The sequence below is a fragment of the Schistocerca cancellata genome, chromosome 10 (assembly GCF_023864275.1).
Source record: "Schistocerca cancellata isolate TAMUIC-IGC-003103 chromosome 10, iqSchCanc2.1, whole genome shotgun sequence".
NCBI lineage: Eukaryota > Metazoa > Arthropoda > Insecta > Orthoptera > Acrididae > Schistocerca > Schistocerca cancellata.
The window spans coordinates 198339282-198361551 of record NC_064635.1 but is presented as its reverse complement, the minus strand read 5'-3'; the positions used below and the strand labels follow the sequence as shown (position 1 = coordinate 198361551).

The 22270-nt window shown below is 45.0% G+C and overlaps 1 protein-coding gene across 1 annotated transcript in view; it reads right to left on the bottom strand.

The window, feature by feature from the left end:
- Positions 1-22270, bottom strand: part of LOC126106257 (endothelin-converting enzyme homolog) — a 593945-nt gene that overhangs the window by 6139 nt on the left and 565536 nt on the right. The window contains exon 20 of the mRNA XM_049912482.1: positions 8498-8665. Coding sequence (XP_049768439.1) covers positions 8498-8665 — 168 coding nt within the window. The remainder of the gene's footprint in view (positions 1-8497; positions 8666-22270) is intronic.

Sequence of the window (22270 nt, the reverse complement as noted above, 5' to 3'; positions counted from 1 at the left end):
GTGTACAACACCATAAGGAGACCGATATCTCATCTTCAGTGCCCCCAAGACGGCTACGCAGTACTGCAGGTAGCCTTGCTCGGGACCTTACCGTAGCCGCTGTAACAGTTGTCTCCAGACACACAGTCTACAGACGACTGAACAGGCATGGTTTATTCGCCCAGAGACCTGCAAGGTGCATTCCACTGACCCCTGGTCAGAGGGGAGCCCGTAAAGCCTGGTGTCAAGAACACAGTACATGGTCATTGGAACAGTGGTCCCAGGTTATGTTCACGGACGAGTCCAGGTATAATCTGAACAGTGATTTTCGCCGGGTTTTCATCTGGCGTGAACCAGGAACCAGATAACAACCCCTTAATGTCCTTGAAAGGGACCTGCATGGAGGTCGTGGTTTGATGGTGTGGGATGGGATTATGATGCATGTACACCCCTTATGTCTTTGTCAGGTGTATCGGGACGTCATTTTCCACCAGTATGTCCGCCTTTTCAGGGCTGCAGTGGGTCCCACCTTCCTTCTGATGGATGATAACGCACGGCCCCACCGAGCTGCCATCGTGGAGGAGTACCTTGAAACAGAAGATATCAGGCGAATGGAGTGGCCTGCCTGTTCTCCAGACCTAAACCCCATCGAGCACGTCTGGGATGCTCTCGGTCGACGTATCGCTGCACATCATCAAACCCCTACGACACTTCAAGAGATCCGACAGGCACTGGTGCAAGAATGGGAGGCTAAACCCCAGCAACTGCTCGACCACCTGATCCACAGAATACCAACGCGTTGTGCGGCCTGTGTACGTGTGCATGGTGATCATATCCCACATTGGTGCCGGGGTACATGCGCAGGAAACCGTCACGTTATGTAACACATGTGTCTCGGGACGGTTTTCTCAGCTTATCAACAATACCGTGGACTTACAGATCTGTGTCGTGTTTGTTCCTTATGTGCCTATGCTATTAGCGCCAGTTTTGTGTAGTGCCACGTTGTGTGGCACCATATTCTGCAATTATCCCTAATTTATGAGCATAAGTGCATGTTGTAGAAGCCGATACAGTGTGCCTTTGGTAAACAGACTGACAGATATGTCTTGGAGGCCATAACAGACAGGCGGACTTTGTTCATTGACGTCCCCTCATTTTGGACGAAAGGGCATCTTGGCATTTTCCATAATGAAACTATTGACCGCCTCTCTAAGAGGAGCATTACTTAAGGACAGTTCCACCCAGCGTCAATCCCTTATACGAATGTCGACGGTCAGGGACGCTACTTATGTCGAATGGAGTTGTGGATGGCACGTATTCCAGAACTATGAGAGCGCCCGTACAACCGAACGTCTCTTCGCAGCCGGGGTTTATCTCGGTGAAACTAAGTAGATATAATGTGGCCTCTCTTATCCACACGAGGCTGGGACACGGGTTTTGCCCCTCCCGCCCCCTCCCCCCCCCCCCCTCCCCCATCGTTTCTGGACACTTATCAGGACACAACGCTGGTGGCGGATCTGAAACACGTCATATTGGCGTGTGCAAAGTACTCTGCAGTGCAGGCAGTCTTGTACAAATAAATGGTTTGTGGGGCTACCTCCTTTCTACGAGTGTAACTGCTTTTCTTCACCGCTGTCATATATACAGGGTGAATCACCTAACGTTACCGCTGGATATATTTCTTAAACCACATCAAATACTGACGAACCGGTTCCACAGACCGAACCTGAGGAGAGGGGGTTGGGTAATTGTTTAATACAAACCACACAAAAATGCACGGAAGTATGTTTTTTAACACAAACCTACGTTTTTTTTTAAATGGAACCACGTTAGCACATCTGAACATATAAACATCTGAACATATAAACAAATACGTAATCAGTGCCGTTTGTTGCATTGTAAAATGTTAATTACATCCGGAGATTGGTTGTTGTACATATTGTATATGACCCGTCTCTCACTATAGCTTACCCCTACTTTTTTCAGAATCTCGAACAGCTTGCACCATTTTATATTGTCGAACGCTTTTTCCAGGTCGACAAATCCTATGAAAGTGTCTTGATTTTTCTTTAGCGTTGCTTCCATTATTAGCCGTAACGTCAGAATTGCCTCTCTCGCCCCTTTACTTTTCCTAAAGCCAAACTGATCGTCACCTAGCGCATTCTCAATTTTCTTTTCCATTCTTCTGTATATTATTCTTGTAAGCAGCTTCGATGCATGAGCTGTTAAGCTGATTGTGCGATAATTCTCGCACTTGTCAGCTCTTGCCGTCTTCGGAATTGTGTGGATGATGCTTTTCCGAAAGTCAGATGGTATATCGCCAGACGTTTTCAAAACACGTGACGTCACGCCGCGGCGTGGGAGCGCGCGGACACGGAATTTAGCGGCAGTCAGTAGCGAGCCAGTGGGTGTGTTGGACCTTCCATTGAGCTACGGACCCCCTTGAAGATGTCTCCCGCAGTCGGAGACGAAACGTTGGGAATCTACACAGAATTCATCAACCGACCACGGCATAACAAATGGTTCAAATGGCTCTGAGCACTATGGAACTCAACTGCTGTGGTCATAAGTCCCCTAGAACTTAGAACTACTTTAACCTAACTAACCTAAGGACAGCACACAACACCCAGCACGGCATAACAGCCCGGATAATTATAATGGACATTTCAAATAAAAGTAACTTAAGTAACATTCTACATCTTTGTTCTTCGTGTCTAGTATTTGTTTTTCAACGTGGTCGCCTTGGCGACGAACACATTTCTCCCAACGAGACGCCGGTTTCTTGGTACCGCTACTATAGTACCGGGATCGTCAAACTGCGACGCACGGTTCTCGGCAGCATTTTAAAACTCCAAAAACATCAACTAACACTGACGCTTCTTAACAGTGTAGTTCTTCTTCTTGGCAACAAAAAAAAAAAATACTTACACAGACAGTAATATTTTGAGGTGTTTTTAATTTTAACTGACGTAGGCGAATTCGGCCATGAGGTAAGTTAGCCGCTTATCTCAGAGGAAGAATGGTAAGTAGCGCGGCCACCGCAGGGTTAGAGGATGTGAGAAGGGGAATATTATTTGTGTCGCAGTACTGGGAACTCACGGACATACCAGACAGGTGCTATGATATAAATTTAGTCACGGAGGTAAGATGGATTTATGAGTGCGCGTTATAGAGATGGTCATCTTCAAATACCGTACATATCTGTACCAACGAATAGGGAATTAAATTAAGGCTGTTATAATACAACACAATGAGTAGAAGAAAACTGACCACGTGCTAGTAGGACAGGCGCACTCACGTTTCCGTACAAATTTAATTACGTATGTAGACAGTTGGTACATTACGGGTATCGAGAATCTCGATGATTTTTGGCTGTGATAGACAATGGTGCTGGCACGATATCACTCGCAGGGATTTCATGACTCTCAAGAAAGTCTTAATTTCAACTATGACGTCGGATAACAAATGACAAAAGCAATATTTTTTTTCCCTTTGATATAACTACAAATTAACAATTTTTTGATTGTTTACTTTTGCCTCGAAACCTTGGTTCTTGCCAAATTTGATGGGTCTGCGTCTAAGGGAGGTACCCTTTAGGTTTTCACGAGTGAGTTTTCTCGAATCAAAACGTGTGACATAAATGACCGTATCTTTTGATCGCATTGACGTTCACACCGGCAAGGGACTGTAGACCTTAGTCTAATTGTAAAATGTGAACTTTCACAGCCATAAATGTCGCAATTAATAAATTGCTTTGGGGTTTTATGCCGTAGTCGAATGGATTTCACCTTCAAAACCCGTCTGCGGAGGATATTTTAGAGGCGGATCGTAGTTTCTTTGAATGTCCAGTTCACACCTGGCTCGCTACTGACTGCAGCAAAATTTCGCTTCTGTGTGCTTCCTCGCAGTGGCGTGTCGTCATTTGTTTTGAACACGCGAGCGCAACTTGCCACTGTCGACTCCGTCGTCCGCTGTCTCTGTCATCGCATGGTGGAAGGCTGGTACACGTCTTCTTCAGCACCAGCTGACGGAGTTCATGCTTGTTAGCATCAAATCGGAACAGAAGAAAAGGAAAAAAAATATATGTTTGTATTCGTGACTAAATAAAGAGAAGACATCCGCTGTGATATTCAACAGAGTTATTGAAATAAACTATTGTTTAAGATTCCAGAAGCTGTTTTGACCAACCAAGAATGACGTCAGAACAGTTCACGGATCTCCTCAACAGAATTCGAGATGTGTTAAGGAATTAAGATACTGAATCTGTTATTGTCTCAAAGCCGCTGCTTCACAGTTTCTGCCTTGCGACAGGGAGCATTGTCATGGTGATACAGTTTGCGACCAGTTCCTCTACTGTACATGACACGCAATGCCATAGAATGTGTCAGTCTCCTTGCGTATTCAGCATTTTAAGGGGACCACTCCCCACCCATAAAAACCACCCACATACGAGGTCTGTTCAAAACATTCCGGAACTTTGGCCCCAAAACTTTTCTACGGCTACCTTTTCTGTATTGTGCATGGTCTTCTATGAAATATTCTCCTCCACAAATTGATACTGTGCTCCCAACGCCGTTTACACTTCCGGAAGCAGTCCTCTTGCTGGATCGCTCGAAGCGCTATCTGCAAATTTTCTTTTGTCTCGTCTATCGTTGCAAATCTTTTAAACGAAATTTTCAACTCTGGAAATAAAAAAAAAAATCCGTGGGGACCAGGTCTGGAGAGTACGGAGGATGAGGCAGCAAAGTCATTTCGTTTTTTGTGCAACAGTCACGCACCAGCAGGGATCAATGTTCGGGTCCATTATCCTGATGCAAGAGCAGTGAATTCGTCTTGCCACATTGCAGGCCATTTCTTTCTCACATTTTCTCGCAGGCGTCGCAACACGTCCCGATAGTACCATCGATTAACAGTTTGTCCCTGTGGCACGAATTCATCATGAACAAATTCTTCAAAGTCAAAGAAAACTTTCAGCATGGCATTCACACTTTACCTGACAGGCACTTTTAGTCTTGGAGAACCTTTACCGACTCATTGTGAAGACTGAACCTTGGTCTGTACATCTTGACTGTAGATCCTCGTCTCATCACCAGTAATGATTCTCTTAAAGAGCATCTCGTTCTGATTTGTGAGATCCAAAAGCTCTTCACAGATAGCTAGGCGAAGGTCTTTCTGGTCTTGACTCATGAGCTGTGGGGCGAACTCGGCGACAGCACGATGCGTTCAAGATGCTGTGTCAGGATCTCATGACATAATCCAGCTGAGATATTACATTCTTATGCAATCTCTCGGACAATCAGTCTTCGATTGGCATGGACATATTCGTTGACGTTCGCGACATGAGCGTCGAAGACCGTTCCGAACGAGGGCCATATTTAACTTTCGTCCGGCCATTTTTAAAGCGTGTGAACCATTCGTAACACCGAGTAAGGCTTAAGCAATCATGACCGTAGGCTTCCTGAATCATTTGGTGTTTCTCTGTAAGGGTTTTCTTGGGATTCACGCAGACTTTTATGCAGACTCATTGCTCCTCTGCCATGACTTTTATGCAGACTCGTTGCTCCTCTGCCATCTCGAAATCCGTAAACTGTGCGACACAACGTTCTATTCAGTACAACACTAACATACATGCAACAATGAAACTTCCGGCAGTTACACATTAAATAAGCCAGCCACATTTCGCTCCAACAAACCATTGTTGTTGTTGTTGTTGTTGTTGTGGTCTTCAGTCCTGAGACTGCTTTGATGCAGCTCTCCATGCTACTATGTCCTGTGCAAGCCTCTTCATCTCCCAGTACCTACTGCAACCTAAATTCTTCTGAATCTGCTTAGTGTATTCATCTCTTGGTCTCCCTCTACGGTTTTTGCCCTCCACGCTGCCCTCCAGTACTAAATTGGTGATCCCTTCATGTTTCAGAACATGTCCTACCAACCGATCCCTTCTTCTAGTCAAGTTGTGCCACAAACTCCTGTTCTCCCCAATCCTATTCAATACTTCCTCATTAGTTATGTGATCTAGCCATCTAATCCTCAGCATTCTTCTGTAGCACCACATTTCGAAAGCTTCTATTCTCTTCTTGTCCAAACTATCTATCGTCCATGTTTCACTTCCATACATGACTGCACTCCATACAAATACTTTCAGAAACGGCTTCCTGACATTTAAATCTATACTCTATGTTAACAAATTTCTCTTCTTCAGAAACGCTTTCCTTGCCATTGCCAGTCTACACTTTACATCCTCTCTACTTCGACCATCATCACTTCTTTTGCTCTCCAAATAGTAAAACTCCTTTACTACTTTAAGTGTCTCATTTCTTAATCTATTTCCCTCAGCATCACCTGACTTAATTCGACCACATTCCATTATCTTCGTTTTGCTTTTGTTGATGTCTCCTTTCAAGACATTGTCCATTCCGTTCAACTGCTCTTCCAAGTACTTTGCTGTCACTAACAGAATTACAATGTCATCGGCGAACCTCAAAGTTTTTATTTTTTCTCCATGGATTTTAATACCTACTCCGAATTTTTCTTTTGTTTCCTTTACGGCTTGCTTAATATACAGATTGAATAACATCGGGGATAGGCTACAACCCTGTCTCACTCCCTTCCCAACCACTGCTTCCCTTTCATGTCCCTCGACTCTTATAACTGCCATCTGGTTTCTGTAAAAATTGTAAATAGCCTTTCGCTCCCTGTATTTTATCCCTGCCACCAGAATTTGAAAGAGTATTCCAGTCAACATTGTCAAGAGCTTTCTCTAAGTCTACAAATGCTAGATCTGTAGGTTTGCCTTTCCGTTAATCTTTCTTCTAAGATAGGTCGTGGTGTCAGTATTGCCTCACGTGTTCCAGTATTTCTACGGAATCCAAAATGATCTTCCCCGAGGTCGGCTTCTACCAGTTTTTCCATTCGTCTGTATAGAATTCGCGTTAGTATTTTGCAGCTATGACTTATTAAACTGATAGTTCGGTAATTTTCACAACCGTCAGTACTTGTTTTCTTTGGGATTGGAATCATTATATTCTACTTGAAGTCTGAGGGTATTTCGCCTGAGTCATACATCTTGCTCACCAGATGGTAGAGTTTTGTCGGGACTGGCTGTCCCAAGGATGTCAGTAATTCTAATGGAATGTTGTCTACTGCCGAGGCCTTGTTTCGACTCAGGTATTTCAGTGCTCAGTCAACAACCATTAGCTCCAAGTTACGAATGTTCCGGAATGTTTTGAACAGACCTGGTACCGTAACACCAGAGCCTCCGTACTTCAGTATTGGCAGTACATATGATGACAGGTAGTGTTCTCAAAGCATTCGTCAGCCCAAACCCTCCCATAGGACTACCACAGGGTAGAGCGTGCTTCATCACTCCAAATCTCTCGTTTCCAGTCATCCACTGTCCAGTGGATCATGTCCGGATGAACAGGTACGGCTGCAACTACCGCTGCTATGAAAAGCATGATATGTATTCGACGTTGCGAATGTGAACCACTTCCAGCTGTATAATGGAATGACGACAATGAAAATTTGTGCCGGAACGGAACACGAACCCGGGATTCCTCCTTTATGGGAGCGGTCTCCTCAACCACTTCGGCTATCCAAGCACGACTCACGGTCAGACCACTCCCGTAAAGCGGTTAGTCCGAGTTTGAGTCGTGGACTGGCACACTTTTTCATGTCGTCATTCCTGTGTACAGATGGAAGTGGTTCATATTTGCTACTGCGAAAAAAATTTGTTGACTAAAATCTGTTGTTTACAAGGAGCTGCTCGACAGTTTTACCCCACGTTTTTTAACTCCTCATTCTAGCTAGACTGCTGGTAGTGCGGTAGAACTCACGAGTGATTCCTTCTGCTGTTTTCATGCGAATTTTTACAACCATCCTTCGAAACGCTCGACGGTCCCTGTCCGTGATCACATGAGCTCTATCTGGTCTCGGTTTAGCTGTGGTCGTTCCTTCACATTTCCACTTCACAATCACATCAGCAAGAGTCGACTTGGGCAGCTATAGATGGGTTGAAGTGTTCCTCATGGACTTTTTTACTCGGGTGACATCCAAAAACTAACCCACATTCAAAGTCACTGAGCTCTCCTGACCAACCCTTTACCAAGAGAGGTAGTGGTTAGCGCATTGGACACGCAATCGGGAGGGCATCGGTTCGAACCCACGTCCATCTATCCTAATTTAGGTTTTGGTGATTTCTCTAAACCACTACAGTGAAATGCCGGGATGGTTTCTTTGAAAGGTTACGACCGACTTCCTTCCCTAGTCTAAAGGGACCGATGACCTCACTGTTTCGTCCCCTCCCCCAAATCAACCGACCAACCCATTCTGCTGTTCCTGATTCTCGACTGGCAGCACAATATTCCTTCCCTCCTTTTACGCTGGCGGGGCCACCTTTCGAGATATCTAGTGGCCATTTGCGCATTTCATTGGGGTGTACGGATTTTTTTATCACCTAGTGTATATTTTGATAATGGTGAACGCTGATAGCTAGAGGTTCAGATACTTATTGACTCACGTTTCCATATCCGATGAAGAACATTTGGTTGTGAGTGAAGTTCTGGAACCCAGGCAGCACGCCATCCTCATTACGGTTGCGTATGAGGTACAGCTGGTAGGCTACGAACGCTTCCAGCAGCCCCCCATTGTCTGCGATGTTCTCGTCCAGCGTCTGTTCTCCATCCACCTGTCAACAGTCACTGACACATCAAAAATCAACTTTTCTGCCTGTTGTTTTATGTATAATATGGTACAAGAGCGTATCCAAAGTTGCGACCTCGAGGACAGGAATAGCTCATATTAATGATGAGCACGTAAGAAGACGGGTGGTTCTGCTTTGCACAACGTCACGGGTCAGTGTAGTCCGTTGTGGTCCAGCCAAGGGCGTTATTCCATCACATCTGTAGGTAGCATATGCTTTGAGGTGCATGTAGAACATTTAGCGTTGGTTTTCATTTTAGGTTACAAGTGCTGAGGATACTTAGCTACTGTACTGGCCACTATGGGCGCCATAAAAAAAAGGCAATTAATACATTGTGAAACGATAGTTTTCGGACGATATAAATTGTTCTAGAGAGAGTCAGAAGTAGAACGAATGACCCAATATGGCACCTACCCCAGCATTGTCTGTTACCAGGGTAGGCAAAGGCTGGTTCATGTGGAGTGAGACAGACACAAACAACACACGGGCGGGATTTAATTATGCTCTGTCAGTCCTCATATGCAACTCATCATACACCCTTCTTCTTACTTGCACATTACTGCAGTATCTGCTATCTGTGTTACATGTTGAGCTTTCGTTCGAATTGATAACGAATTGATGTATCTGTCTGTTTAGTGAGGCAGTTCACTTTGTAAAGATCATTAGTAGTGATTTTCCAACAGAAAGAGGTTCCTACTCAATGGTCTGAAGATGTTCACAGTAGTGGCCGAAACTGGTCACCTCAATAAATAAATAGTGATCAAGACTGTTTTTAATAGTAAATATTTGTAACACACTGATTAATGCCACTCCCATAATGTATTCAAAAGTAAAGATTATTTACTTCTGCAGTTGGTGGGTGGGGGGGGGGGGTAGGAGAGGGTAGTTGTCCTCCCCCCCCCTCCCGTCCCACACCTATTGAAAGGTGGCTACACTGAGCCACAGCGCCAGAGATCGCGCTAGAGAGTTTTGTTCCGCCGCCTCCACTGGCAGTGATTATTGAGAAGTAGCGGTGGAAGGCGGTTCTTGTTCAGATGTAGTGGAGAGTGGTTGTCGTGAAGTCGGAGTGGAGAGTTGTTGAGATGTCGTAGTAGTGAGTGTTTGTTCCATGTTTTATGCAGTTGTTTGATGGGAGAGATAGCAGATGTCGTTCTAATGGAGAGATTGTAATGATCAGAGTGCATTTCGTCAATATATATGAAGGTAACAAAACACTATTTTCTTGTATTATTTCAATGTCTTAAATAATGTGTCATTACAGGTTCAGTCAACAAAGCATCTGGCTGGTGTTCTTGTATTAGAGTGTAATTCTGGTTTTCTTGCGCAATTATAGTATTTCTAAATTTTTTAATTACTTCAATATAAATGGTACTTGAAATTTCTTGTCTTATTGGAGAAGAACCGTGCCAGATGTGTACGTTGAATTACACTTCCACGCACAGAACAGCTACACTTGTCTTTGTTGTTTCGTAGGTTTTATAGTTGCTGGGGACTTAATTAATTAATTGTGTTAACGGAAATTTCATTTCATTCTTTGTTGTTGTTCTATGCAGTCAGATTGCGTAATAAAACTAGTCAGGGCCTACGGTTTACGAGGCAGCGTAATCGGACGTACAGCCACAAAAAAAATTAAAAATATTTGCATAGATATTTAATTAAGCCCCCATGCACTATCCCAACTGGATATGCTCTTGGTATGACACTCACAATGGGCACACAAAATAAAAGCAAGAAATAAAATCAGGACAAAATTCAACTAATGCTACAATGAAAATCATTGTAGCTCATCAGTGGGTCACAAAACATACCTTAACACATATGAGTATAAGCCAGTATGATTTCTGTAACGATAATCTTTTCTGAACTTTAAAACTTGCAAGGTCAAATCTATTTCTAAAGTCTTTATATTTGAAACGAAAATCACCACTTCAACGTAAGTCACCGATGTCACTAAGCAGCGTAATTTGAAAAGACAATAAACCTGTACTGTCATCAGATGACAAGCTGTTTAAACGCAATCATACGAAACCGTGTGGTTCCAAGTCCTTTCCAAGTCTCAGGCATTTATCATGTTTACAGGGTGAAAAGTATTTAAACCGACAAACTCTGGTAGGGGACATCAAAACAAATATTTTTCGCTAATGTCATTTTTTCCTATGAGAATTATTGAAACCGGTAGAGGCCGTATTACGCTGTCCAACAGTATAGTAGTACAATGTCTCTGTTTACTAATGGAGCGATACACCTGGAGTGAGTTCACTGATACGGTTGGTGCGTACTACAACAATATCCTAATCGCCGTATCCCGCATCATTCGACCTCTGCTGCTGTGTACCAACGTCTGCGTGAGACCGGGTCATTTTGCAGATTACCTGGACAGGGACGCCGTCGCACGGTAAGAACGCTGCAATTTGAGGAAGCTGTCTTGCAGCATGTGGAGCGGGATCCTTCAATCAGCACTCGTGCAATTGCACGTAACATGGGGACGAATCAGACGAATGGCAGTCCTTCGAGAGAAATTGTTACGTCCACTTCACAACCTGGAACCAGTTGATTATCCACCCAGAGCACATTTTTCGCAGTGGTACCTGGAACAGTGTGAAATGCATCCTACATTTCCATCTTCTTTGTTGTTTACCGATGAAGCAACGACCGGGAGTGATGGAGTCGCATGTTTGGAGTGAGTATAACCCACATGCCACAGTTACTAGCGATCGTCAAGTGCGCTTCTTTGTTAATGTGTGAGTCGGTGTTGTTGGGGACTGTTTAATTGGCCGTATCTGCTACCCAGGCCATTAAATGGCAGGCATTATTACAATTTTCTCGCCAGAGCATTGCCAGAATTGCTGGAAGCCGTCCCGCTCCCTACAAGACAACACATGTGTTTCCAACATGACGGGGCGCCGGCACATTTCAGTAGCCGTCCTGTACCATGGCCTGTTTGATCCTCAGACGTGTCCCCTCTGGACTTTGTGTGGGGAGAGATGCGCAACCTTGTTTACGCAACTCCTGTTGCATCAGAAGAGGATCTGGTTGCATGGATAGTAGCAGTAGCCGCAGCAGGAACAATTCAGTGTACTCCTGGGGTTTTTGCCCGTGTCAGACAGAACATGATCCGACGGTATAGCCTTTGTTTACGTGTCGTTGGAGGCATTTTTGAAAAATCTAGTGTAATTGAAATTGGGTTGTGTTAATGTGTTGTCTCTTGGTCATAAAAAATGGAAAAGTGTTTGTTGGTTTAATTAATTTGCCGCCAAAGAAAGCATCCTCTTCCGGTTTAAATACTCGTCATAGGGAAAAATGACATCAGAGAAAAATATTTGTTTGATGTCCCCTACAACCTCCCAGAGTTTGTCGGTTTAAATACTTTTCACCCTGTATGTGCTGGCATAAGCTGGCGCCAGCCCACCATGCGGCAAAGTGGTTGCGAGACGATAGACAGAGGCCAACGACAGACTCGCAGGAAACGCGCCGCCAACGCCCCCTCGGCCGCCAGTATTTAGGATCGCCGCCGCGGACCGGAGGGCGAGTCTCTTCAAGTCTGTCGCACTGAGTGAATTCCAGTGTCATCAGTTGTGGCGCAGTGGGAATCGCAGTAGCAGTTAGCTGCGCTGCTAACTCAGTGACAGGCAGCACACAGCAGGCATAATTGCGAACACAGCGGACTTTGCACTTCATCAGCAGTGAGGTTAATGTGGACTATACAGAAGAGCTTGTACCAAAACGAATATCTTGAGTAAGTAAACAGTCTGTGTTACAGAAAGAGGATGCAGGTCTACAGATACAACGAGACGACATAAAAGGGTATATGCAGACCAAAAATATGTACCAAGACAGGGTTCGAATCCAGCTGTCCTTCTCAGGAGACACATGCGCTAACTATACGCCACTATGTCACAGTGGCTTGCCACAGACTACCATAGCACGTCTGCCACCTCAGTTCAAATTCCCATTTACGTCTCTGCCCACTTGTATTCCTCCCAGGATAGTCCATGCGGTTGTGCGAAGGGTGACAAAGTGGTATGCTCATCTGCCTAGCGAGCAAGAGAGCTGGATTCGAATCCTGGCCTTGCTACAAATTTTCATTCGTCGCTTCAGTCTGCATATACAGGGTGGTCCATTGATCATGACTGGGCTAAATATCTCACGAAAAAACTACAAAGAACGAAACTTGTCTAGCTTGAAGGGGGAAACCAGATGGCGTTATGGTTTGCCTGCTAGATGGCGCTGCCATAGGTCAAACGGATATCAACTGCGATTTTTAAATAGGAACCCACATTTTTTATTACATATTCGTGTTGTACATAAAGATATATGAATGTTTTAGTTGGACCACTTTCTTCGCTTTGTGATAGATGGCGCTGTAATAGTCACAAACATATGGCTCACAATTATAGACGAACAGTTGGTAACGGGTAGGTTTTTTAAATTAAAATACAGAAAGTAGGTACGTTTGAACATTTTATTTCGATTGTTCCAATGTGATACATGTACCTTTGTGAACTTATCATTTCTGAGAACGCATGCTGTTGCGGCGTGATTACCTGTAAATACCATATTAATGCAATAAATGCTCAAAATGATGTCCGTCAACCTCAATCCATTTGGCAATACGTGCAAAGACATTCCTCTCAACAGCGAGTATTTCGCCTTCCGTAATGTTCGCACATGCATTGACAATGCGCTCACGCATGTTGTCAGGCGTTGTCGGTGAATCACGATAGCAAATATCCTTCAACTTTCCCCACAGAAAGAAATCCGGGGACGTCAGATCCGGTGAACGTGCGGGCCATGGTATGGTGCTTCGACGACCAATCCACCTGTCATGAAATATAAATAATTCAATACCGCTTGAACCGTACGCGAGCTACGTGCCGGACATCCATCATGTTGGAAATACATCGCCATTCTGTCATGCAATGAAACATCTTGTAGTAACATCGGTAAAACATTACGTAGGAAATCAGCATACATTGCATCATTTAGATTGCCATCGATATAATGGGGGCCAATTATCCTTCCCCCTACAATCCCGCACCATACATTAACCCGCCAAGGCCGCTGATGTTCCACTTGTCGCAGCCTTCGTGGATTTTCCGTTACCCAATAGTGCGTATTATGCCGGTTTACGCTACCGCTGTCATCGTCCCGTAATTTCTCTTGTGCCCAGTGGCAGAACTGTACACGACGGTCAAAGTCGTCACCATGCAATTCCTGGTGCATAGAAATATGGTATGGGTGCAATAGATGATGATGTAGCGTTCTCAACACCGACGTTTTTGAGATTCCCGATTCTCGCGCAGTTTGTCTGCTACTGATGTGCGGATTAGCTGCGACAGCAGCTAAAACACCTTCTTGCGCATCATCATTTTTTGCAGGCCGTGGTTGCCATTTCACATGTGGCTGAACACTTTCTGTTTCCTTAAATAACGTAACTATCCGGTGAACGGTCGGGACACTTGGATGATGTCGTCCAGGATACCGAGCAGCAAACATAGCACACGCCCGTTGGGCATTTTGATCACAATAGCCATACATCAACACGATATCGACCTTTTCCGCAATTGGTAAACGGTCCTTTTTAACACGGGTAATGTATCACGAAGCAAATACCGTCCGCACTGACGGAATGTTACGTGATACTACGTACTTATTCGTTTGTGACTATTACAGCGCCATATATCACAAAGCGAAAAAAGTAGTCCAACTAAAACATTCGTATTTCTGTAGGTACTACACGAATATGTAATAAAAAATAGGGGTTCCTATTTAAATAAACGCAGTTGATATCCGTTTGACCTATGGCAGTGCCATCTAGTGTGCCAACCATAGCTCCATCTGGTTTCCCCCTTCAAGCTAGACGAGTTTCGATCCATGTAGTTTTTTCGTTTGATGGTTATTTCGTGAGATATTTGGCCCGGTTACTATCAATGGACCACCCTGTATACACCACTGATGTTTGAGACTTGAAAAGTTCTCTCTTCAAATGATTAAAGCAACTAGGCCTGGGTTTCGGGCAGGTTCTCGGCTTTCATACCTTGTTGAAGGGCCATTCCTGTGCGGTTGGAGTGCCTCTGCAATGCCATTCGAGTTGAGAGGAACACCAAATGGGTTGATTCATGAACAGGAATTTGCATTGAAGAGGCACAGGTGTTAGGGGAGTTGTGCAGGTGTGTAAAGCCATGTGCCAGGGTGGCGTAGCAGTTAGTGCATCTACGTAGTGCGAAGGACACTTGGGTTCGAATTCCAGCCTTGGAAAAGAATTTGATTTGTCGCTTTAGTCTTCATATGCAAATGCTTAAACGCAAATTTATATGACCTCTTATACCACAACATGTCATCTTTACTACTACGGCAGACAAATAAACCTGTGTCTAAGGGTTTTGGAAGGATCGAAAAGCAAAGGCAAAGCTCCGGGTATAGACCCTCATGGGTGAATTGTGGTCGACCGACCGCCATGTCGTCCTCCGGCAATGTTCTCACTGGATGCAGCATGCAGGGGCTTGGGGCCAGCACACGGTTCTCTCGGCCGTTCTATACCTTGGAGCCACTATTTCCCACTGAAGCAGCTCCTCGAAAGGCCCCACAAAGCTGAGTCCTCCACCTAGGAGAAATCTCTGGCGTTATCGGAAATCGAATCCTGGTCCTACTCATAGCAACCAGATACGCTGAGCTACGAAGTTGGACTTCAAAGGACACGATCGAGCCGGCCGGAGTGGCCGTGCGGTTCTAGGCGCTACAGTCTGGAACCGAGCGACCGCTACGGTCGCAGGTTCGAATCCTGCCTCGGGCATGGATGTGTGTGATGTGCTTAGGTTAGTTAGGTTTAAGTAGTTCTAAGTTCTAAGCGACTGATGACCTCAGAAGTTAAGTCGCATAGTGGTCAGAGCCATTTGAACCATTTGACACGATCGACGTCAATTGGAAACAGGAAGGCATGGATATTTTCTGTGTGTGGTTCCTGTGATGAAAGTGTCTACAGGGGCCCAGAGATGAGCTCAGCTAAAAACGTGCGGATGTTCCAGCCTGCTTAGTTTAATGGCTTAGCGAATCCCTTGAGCGCTCACATCATGACTGGTAGCTAGGATAACGTGCTTACCACAACTTGCAAATTTTCTCACCAATGCAGAAAATCTCACAATCGGCAGGACCTACAAAAAGGAATGACGTAACGATGGAGTGTTCAGAGTTGTGCATAGAAACAGAGCATAATGAACAACAAAAGAAGAAGATTTTTCTTAACGGTTGAGGGGCAGCCAGTCCGGTGATTTCACGGTAGAGAGTGGGAAGCAGGTGATTGCACAAGGAACGAGGAAAATTATCCGGAGAGGTGAGGGGCTAGGAAAGGGGACGGGAAGCAGCGGCTGCCAAGTGTGGGTGCAGGTGTGAAGCGACGAATGCGCTGGAGCTGTGGTGAACGAATGCAGCGATGGGCAGCGAGGAGCAAAAGTATCGTCAGGGGTGCCCCAGGGAAATGTGACGGGACGGCTGTTTTCCTCTGTACACGTAAATGATGAGGCGAAGAGGGTGGGCGGCAGCCTGCAGTTGTTTGCTGATGATGCCATGGTGTCGAAGTTGAGTGACTGTAGGAAGATAGAAGACGACTCAGACCTAGTTGGTGTGTGAAATCTGGTTTTGCGGGACAGAGCGGATCAGGTGCTGGTTGCGGAAAGGGGCCGAAATGAGTTACTGTTAGTTGGACAAAAGACACAAACTTTATTTTACTAAAAACAGTTAATCACATATGCCCTTATAAGGATTCAAAAACAATACGCCTGAAAGTCCAAACACAGTTTACCACAGATTAAAACTGTGTGCCCGACCGAGACTCGAACTCGGGACCTTTGCCTTTCGCGGGCAAGTGCTCTACCATCTGGAAACATCCCCCAGGCGGTGGCTAAGCCATGTCTCCGTAATATTCTTTCTTTCAGGAGCGCTAGTTCTGCAAGGTTCGAGGGGAGGTTCTGTAAAGTTTGGAAGGTAGGAGACGAGATACTGGCAGAAGTAAAGCTGTGAGTACCGGGCGTGACTCGTGCTTCGGTAGCTCAGATGGTAAAGCACTTGCCCGCGAAACGCAAAGGTCCCGAGTTCGAGTCTCGGTCGGGCACACAGTTTTAATCTGCCAGGAAGTTTCATATCAGCGCACACTCCGCTGCAGAGTGAAAATCTCATTCTGGGGACAATTTACTACAATTGCTTTAAGGAATACACGCGGCTGAAGGCCTTAATAATAATAAAAAATTACGTAAATACTCGGCTGAAGGTCACACACTGGACACAGAAGAACTAAGGGCTTAGGCCTCGATAACAAGAATTTCGAATGGTTCAAATGGCTCTGAGCACTATGGGATCAACTGCTGAGGTCATTAGTCCCCTAGAACTTAGAACTAGTTAAACCTAACTAACCTAAGGACATCACAAACATCCATGCCCGAGTCAGGATTCGAACCTGCGACCGTAGCGGTCTTGCGGTTCCAGACTGCAGCGCCTTTAACCGCACGGCCACTTCGGCCGGCCAAGAATTTTGAATCAGTAAGAAAATTTTATAAAGTTTTAAACAAGTGAATTTTCAAATTTTAATTTGAGATGGCTGAAGGCGTTATCTGAAAATTCTTCACGTAAAAGTTCGGCTGAAGGCTACATACCGAACATAGAACAACTCAAGGCTTAAGGCCTGGAAAACAAGGATTTCAAATAGAGCAAAATCTCCTTTTTTTTGAATAAGTTTTAAACAAATCAATCTTGAAACCATAATTTAAGTCGGCTGAAGACCTTATTTTAAAATGGCCTGAGGAGGTAACTCTGACGTAACTTTAAGTGAGACAAATAGCCAAGAGTAAAATTAAATGATCAGATGACTACCCGACCCAGTTACGGCTCAAGGACCGACCAACAAACTAATCAATTCCCTTCCGCCCGACCAACGGCACGACAACGTAAAATATCAGCGAGGACGGAAGATACCAGCATCACAACATCTTGAAAATTGGCGGCTAAATAGAGTCGAGGCACAACAACCACTCAAAATATGAACTACTCCAAGGCTGTGGAACTACACGCGGTGCCGGACAGCATCAACATGGCGAGGAATAACACGCACTGCCGGAAATCTACGCTAACGACCAGGGCACACAACTGGAACGTTAACGGCCACAGGGCATAAAATACCACTGTTGCACTTCACTAATAAGTAACAACCAATTCAATAGTTAAACAACACACAGGAAGACGGCTGCAAAATTTCGCCGACTCCAACACACCACGCGTCCGGCCATCCAGATTTAGGTTTTCCGTGATTTCCCTAAATCGGTCCAGGCAAATGCCGGGATGGTTCCTCTGAAAGGGCACGGCCGACTTCCTTCCGCAACCTTCCCTAATCCGATGAGACCGATGACGTCGCTGTCTGGTCTCCTTCCCCAAAACAACCAACCCCAACACACCATACGTTGCTGCTAGCTGGAACGGCCCAGGAAGCAACAACTGGCAATGAATGAAGAGACGTCACAGCAGTTGAGGTTTCATAACAGGTTGACTGATCGCTCAATTTCAATGTCCAGGTTCGATGGGCAACGAAACGAACTTTGTAGTTCTCGCAGCTAGCGCCTCACAATCCGACCGCGCGTGCACCCCGCCAGCGGTCTTGGCCTGACCCGGAGACTTCCTCACTGCTCTGTTCCGACCGACCGACTGCCACACACAGCATTAAAATAGCTGCTCAGTCAGACCACACAAGCTGTACTCGGTTCCCCGAAACACTTCCACAAACAACTCGAACAGTACTAAAACCAGTGATTGTGGAACAACAAAGACGAATCACAAGTCCACACATACATCTACATCTACATGACTACTCTGCAATTCACATTTAAGTGCTTGGCAGAGGGTTCATCGAACCACAATCATACTAACTCTCTACCACTCCACTCCCGAACAGCGCGCGGGAAAAACGAACACCTAAACCTTTCTGTTCGAGCTCTGATTTCTCTTATTTTATTTCGATCATCATCCCTATGTAGCTTGGGCTCAACAAAATATTTTCGAATTCGGAAGAGAAAGTTGGTGACTGAAATTTCGTAAATAGATCTCGCCGCAACGAAAAACGTCTTTGCTTTAATGACTTCCATCCCAACTCGCGTATCTTATCTGCCACACTCTCTCCCCTATTACGTGATAATACATAACGAGCTGCCCTTTTTTGCACCCTTTCGATGTCCTCCGTCAATCCCACCTGGTAAGGATTCCACACCGCCCAGCAATATTCTAACAGAGGACGAACGAGTGTAGTGTAAGCTGTCTCTTTACTGGACTTGTTGCATCTTCTAAGTGTCCTGCCAATGAAACGCAACATTTGGCCCGCCTTCCCCCAATATTGTCTATGTGGTCTTTCCAACTGAAGTTGTTCGTAATTTTAACATCCAGGTACTTAGTTGAATTGACAGCCTTGAGAATTTTACTATTTATCGAGTAATCGAATTCCAAACTATTTATCGAGTAATCGAATTCCAACGGATTTCTTTTGGAACTCACGTGGGTCACCTCACACTTTTCGTTATTTAGCGTCAACTGCCACCTGCCACACCATACAGCAATCTTTTCTAAATCGCTTTGCAACTGATACTGGTCTTCGGATGACCTTACTAGACGGTAAATTACAGCAACATCTGCGAACAACCTAAGAGAACTGCTCAGATTGTCACCCAGGTCATTTATATAGATCAGGAACAGCAGAGGTCCCAGGACGCTTCCCTGGGGAACACCTGATATCACTTCAGTTTTACTCGATGATTTGCCGTCTATTGCTACGAACTGCGACCTTCCTGACAGGAAATCACGAATCCAGTGGCACAACTGAGACGATACCCCGTAGGCCCGCAGCTTGATTAGAAGTCGCTTGTGAGGAACGGTGTCAAAAGCTTTCCGGAAATCTAGAAATACGGAATCAACTTGAGATCCCCTGTCGATAGCGGCCATTACTTCGTGCGAATAAAGAGCTAGCTGCATTGCACAAGAACGATGTTTTCTGAAAGCATGCTGATTACGTATCAATAGATCGTTCCCTTCGAGGTGATTCATAATGTTTGAATACAGTATATGCTACTGCAAACCGACGTCAATGATATAGGTCTGTAGTTCGATGGATTACTCCTACTACCCTTCTTAAACACTGGTGCGACCTGCGCAATTTTCCAATCTGTAGGTGCAGATCTATCGCTGAGCGAGCGGTTGTATATAATTGCTAAGTAGGGAGCTATTATATCAGCGTAATCTGAAAGGAACCTAATCGGTATACAATCTGGACCTGAAGATTTGCCCGCATCAAGCGATTTGAGTTGCTTCGCAACCCCTAAGGTATCTACTTCTAACAAGGGAACCTCCCCATCGCACCCCCCTCAGATTTAGTTATAAGTTGGCACAGTGGATAGGCCTTGAAAAACTAAACACACATCAATCGAGAAAACAGAAAGAGGTTGTGTGGAACTATGAAACAAATAAGCAAAATATACAAACTGAGTAGTCCGTGCGAAGATATGCAAATCAAGGATAGCGTGAGCTCATGAGCGCTGTGGTCTCGTGGTTAGCGTGAGCAGCTGTAGAACGAGAGGTCCTTGGTTCAAGTCTTCCCTCGAGTGAGAAGTTTACTTTCTTTATTTTCGCAAAGCTATGATCTGTCCGTTCGTTGATTGACGTCTCTGTTCACTGTAATAAGTTTAGTGTCTGTGTTTTGCGACCGCACCGCAAAACGGTGCGATTAGTAGACGAAAGGACGTGCCTCTCCAATGGGAACCGAAAACATTTGATCGCAAAGTCACAGGTCAACCGATTCCTCCACAGGAAAACACGTCTGATATATTCTATACGACACTGGTGACGACAGGTGCGTCACATGACAGGAATATGTTGTCGACCCACCTAACTTGTACACTTGGCGAATGGGTAAAAAGATTCTTCTACCTAGCCCGATATAGCTATTATTGTGGATGTGATAATCACTCGCAAAAAAGTGATGAAAACATAAGAGTTTGTCACATAAACTGCAACAAATGAATGTAAGTTTCACAGTAGCATAGTTTTCCCTGTGCTCTGTCAAAACATATGTTTTTTAACGTGTGTAGACCGTCAAATCCTGCATATAACCAAGCAAATCTGAACATGTGCTGAAAATAAAAAATTAAATCTTTCACTCGAGGGAAGACTTGAACCAAGGACCTCTCGTTCCGCAGCTGCTCACGCTTACCAGGAGACCACGGCGCCCCTCAGCTCACGTTATCCTTGATCTTGCATATCTTTCGCATGGACTACTCAGTTTGTAAATTTGCTTATTTTTTCCATAGTTCCACACAACTTCTTCCTGTTTTCTTGATCGATCTGTGGTCAGTTTTTCAAGGCCTATCCACTGTGCCAACTTATAACTAAATCTGAGGGGGGTGCGGTGGGGAGGTTCCCTTGAAAGAAACTCATGCTAGCAGCTGTTCGTGTTTTAAATTCTGGAATATTCCATTCGTGTTCCCTGGTGAAGGAACTTCGGAAAACTGCGTTCAATAACTCCGCTTTAGCAGCACAGTCGTCGGTAACAGTACCATCGGCACTGCGCAGCGAAGATATTGACTGCGTCTTGTGTACTTTACATACGACCAGAATTTCTTCGGATTTTCTACCAAATTTCGAGACAATGTCTCGTTGTGGAACCTATCAAAGGCATCTCGCATTGAAGTCTGTGCCAAATTTCGCGCGTCTGTAAATTTTAGCCGGTCTTCGGAATTTGGCGTTCTTCTTTGCATGCTTTTTCCGTTGCCTCTGCAACAGCGTTCGGACCTGTTTTGTGTACCATGGAGGATCAGTTCCATCTCTTACCAGTTTATGAGGTATGAGGTACGAGGTATGAAGAAACCAGAAGCGGTCGGCGACCAAATACGCGTCGTCCTACGAGACGACCGACCGAACGACCAACCAAGGTCATCCGCACTCAAGTCGTGTGTATCGGCAACGATCGGGCGAGTCATGGCTGTCCGGAGCTCGCTGCTGCTCCGTCCCGATTCAACTCCCAACACACGATTACCCGGAAATACTAGCGGTCGCTCCAAAGATAGTACGGCAGTGCTCTTATCGATAAGCGCTGCTGCTGCCACTCACGGGCAGGCAAGCCAGCAACTTAGTGACGTCGGTAAATCGAATAAGAAACGGGACGGCAGTACCGCAAAGACAAGATGTTTAAAGCAATAAACGGCATGAATACGAGCCGCGCACGGCTGTGATGAATGGGGAGCTAGCCCTGAATGTGGACAAATTAAAGTTAATGTGCGGATGAGCAGGAAGAACTAATCTGTAACGTTCGGATGGAGTATTAGTAGCGTCCTGCTTGACACAGTCATTTAAATAGTGACGTGTTAACTATAAATTATTGAAAGACTGCGTCCGTGTGCGCGATGAATATCAAATATTAAAAAGTGTAGTTTACTATCTGTAACGGTCGCAAACAGCGATGCGTTTAACAAATAGCCTTTTGTTTATAGTATCTGTGCAATGTAGATGAAGAAGAACAGAGATAATTTTTTTGGGTTAGACCTTCGACCATAGATACTAGTAGACTGG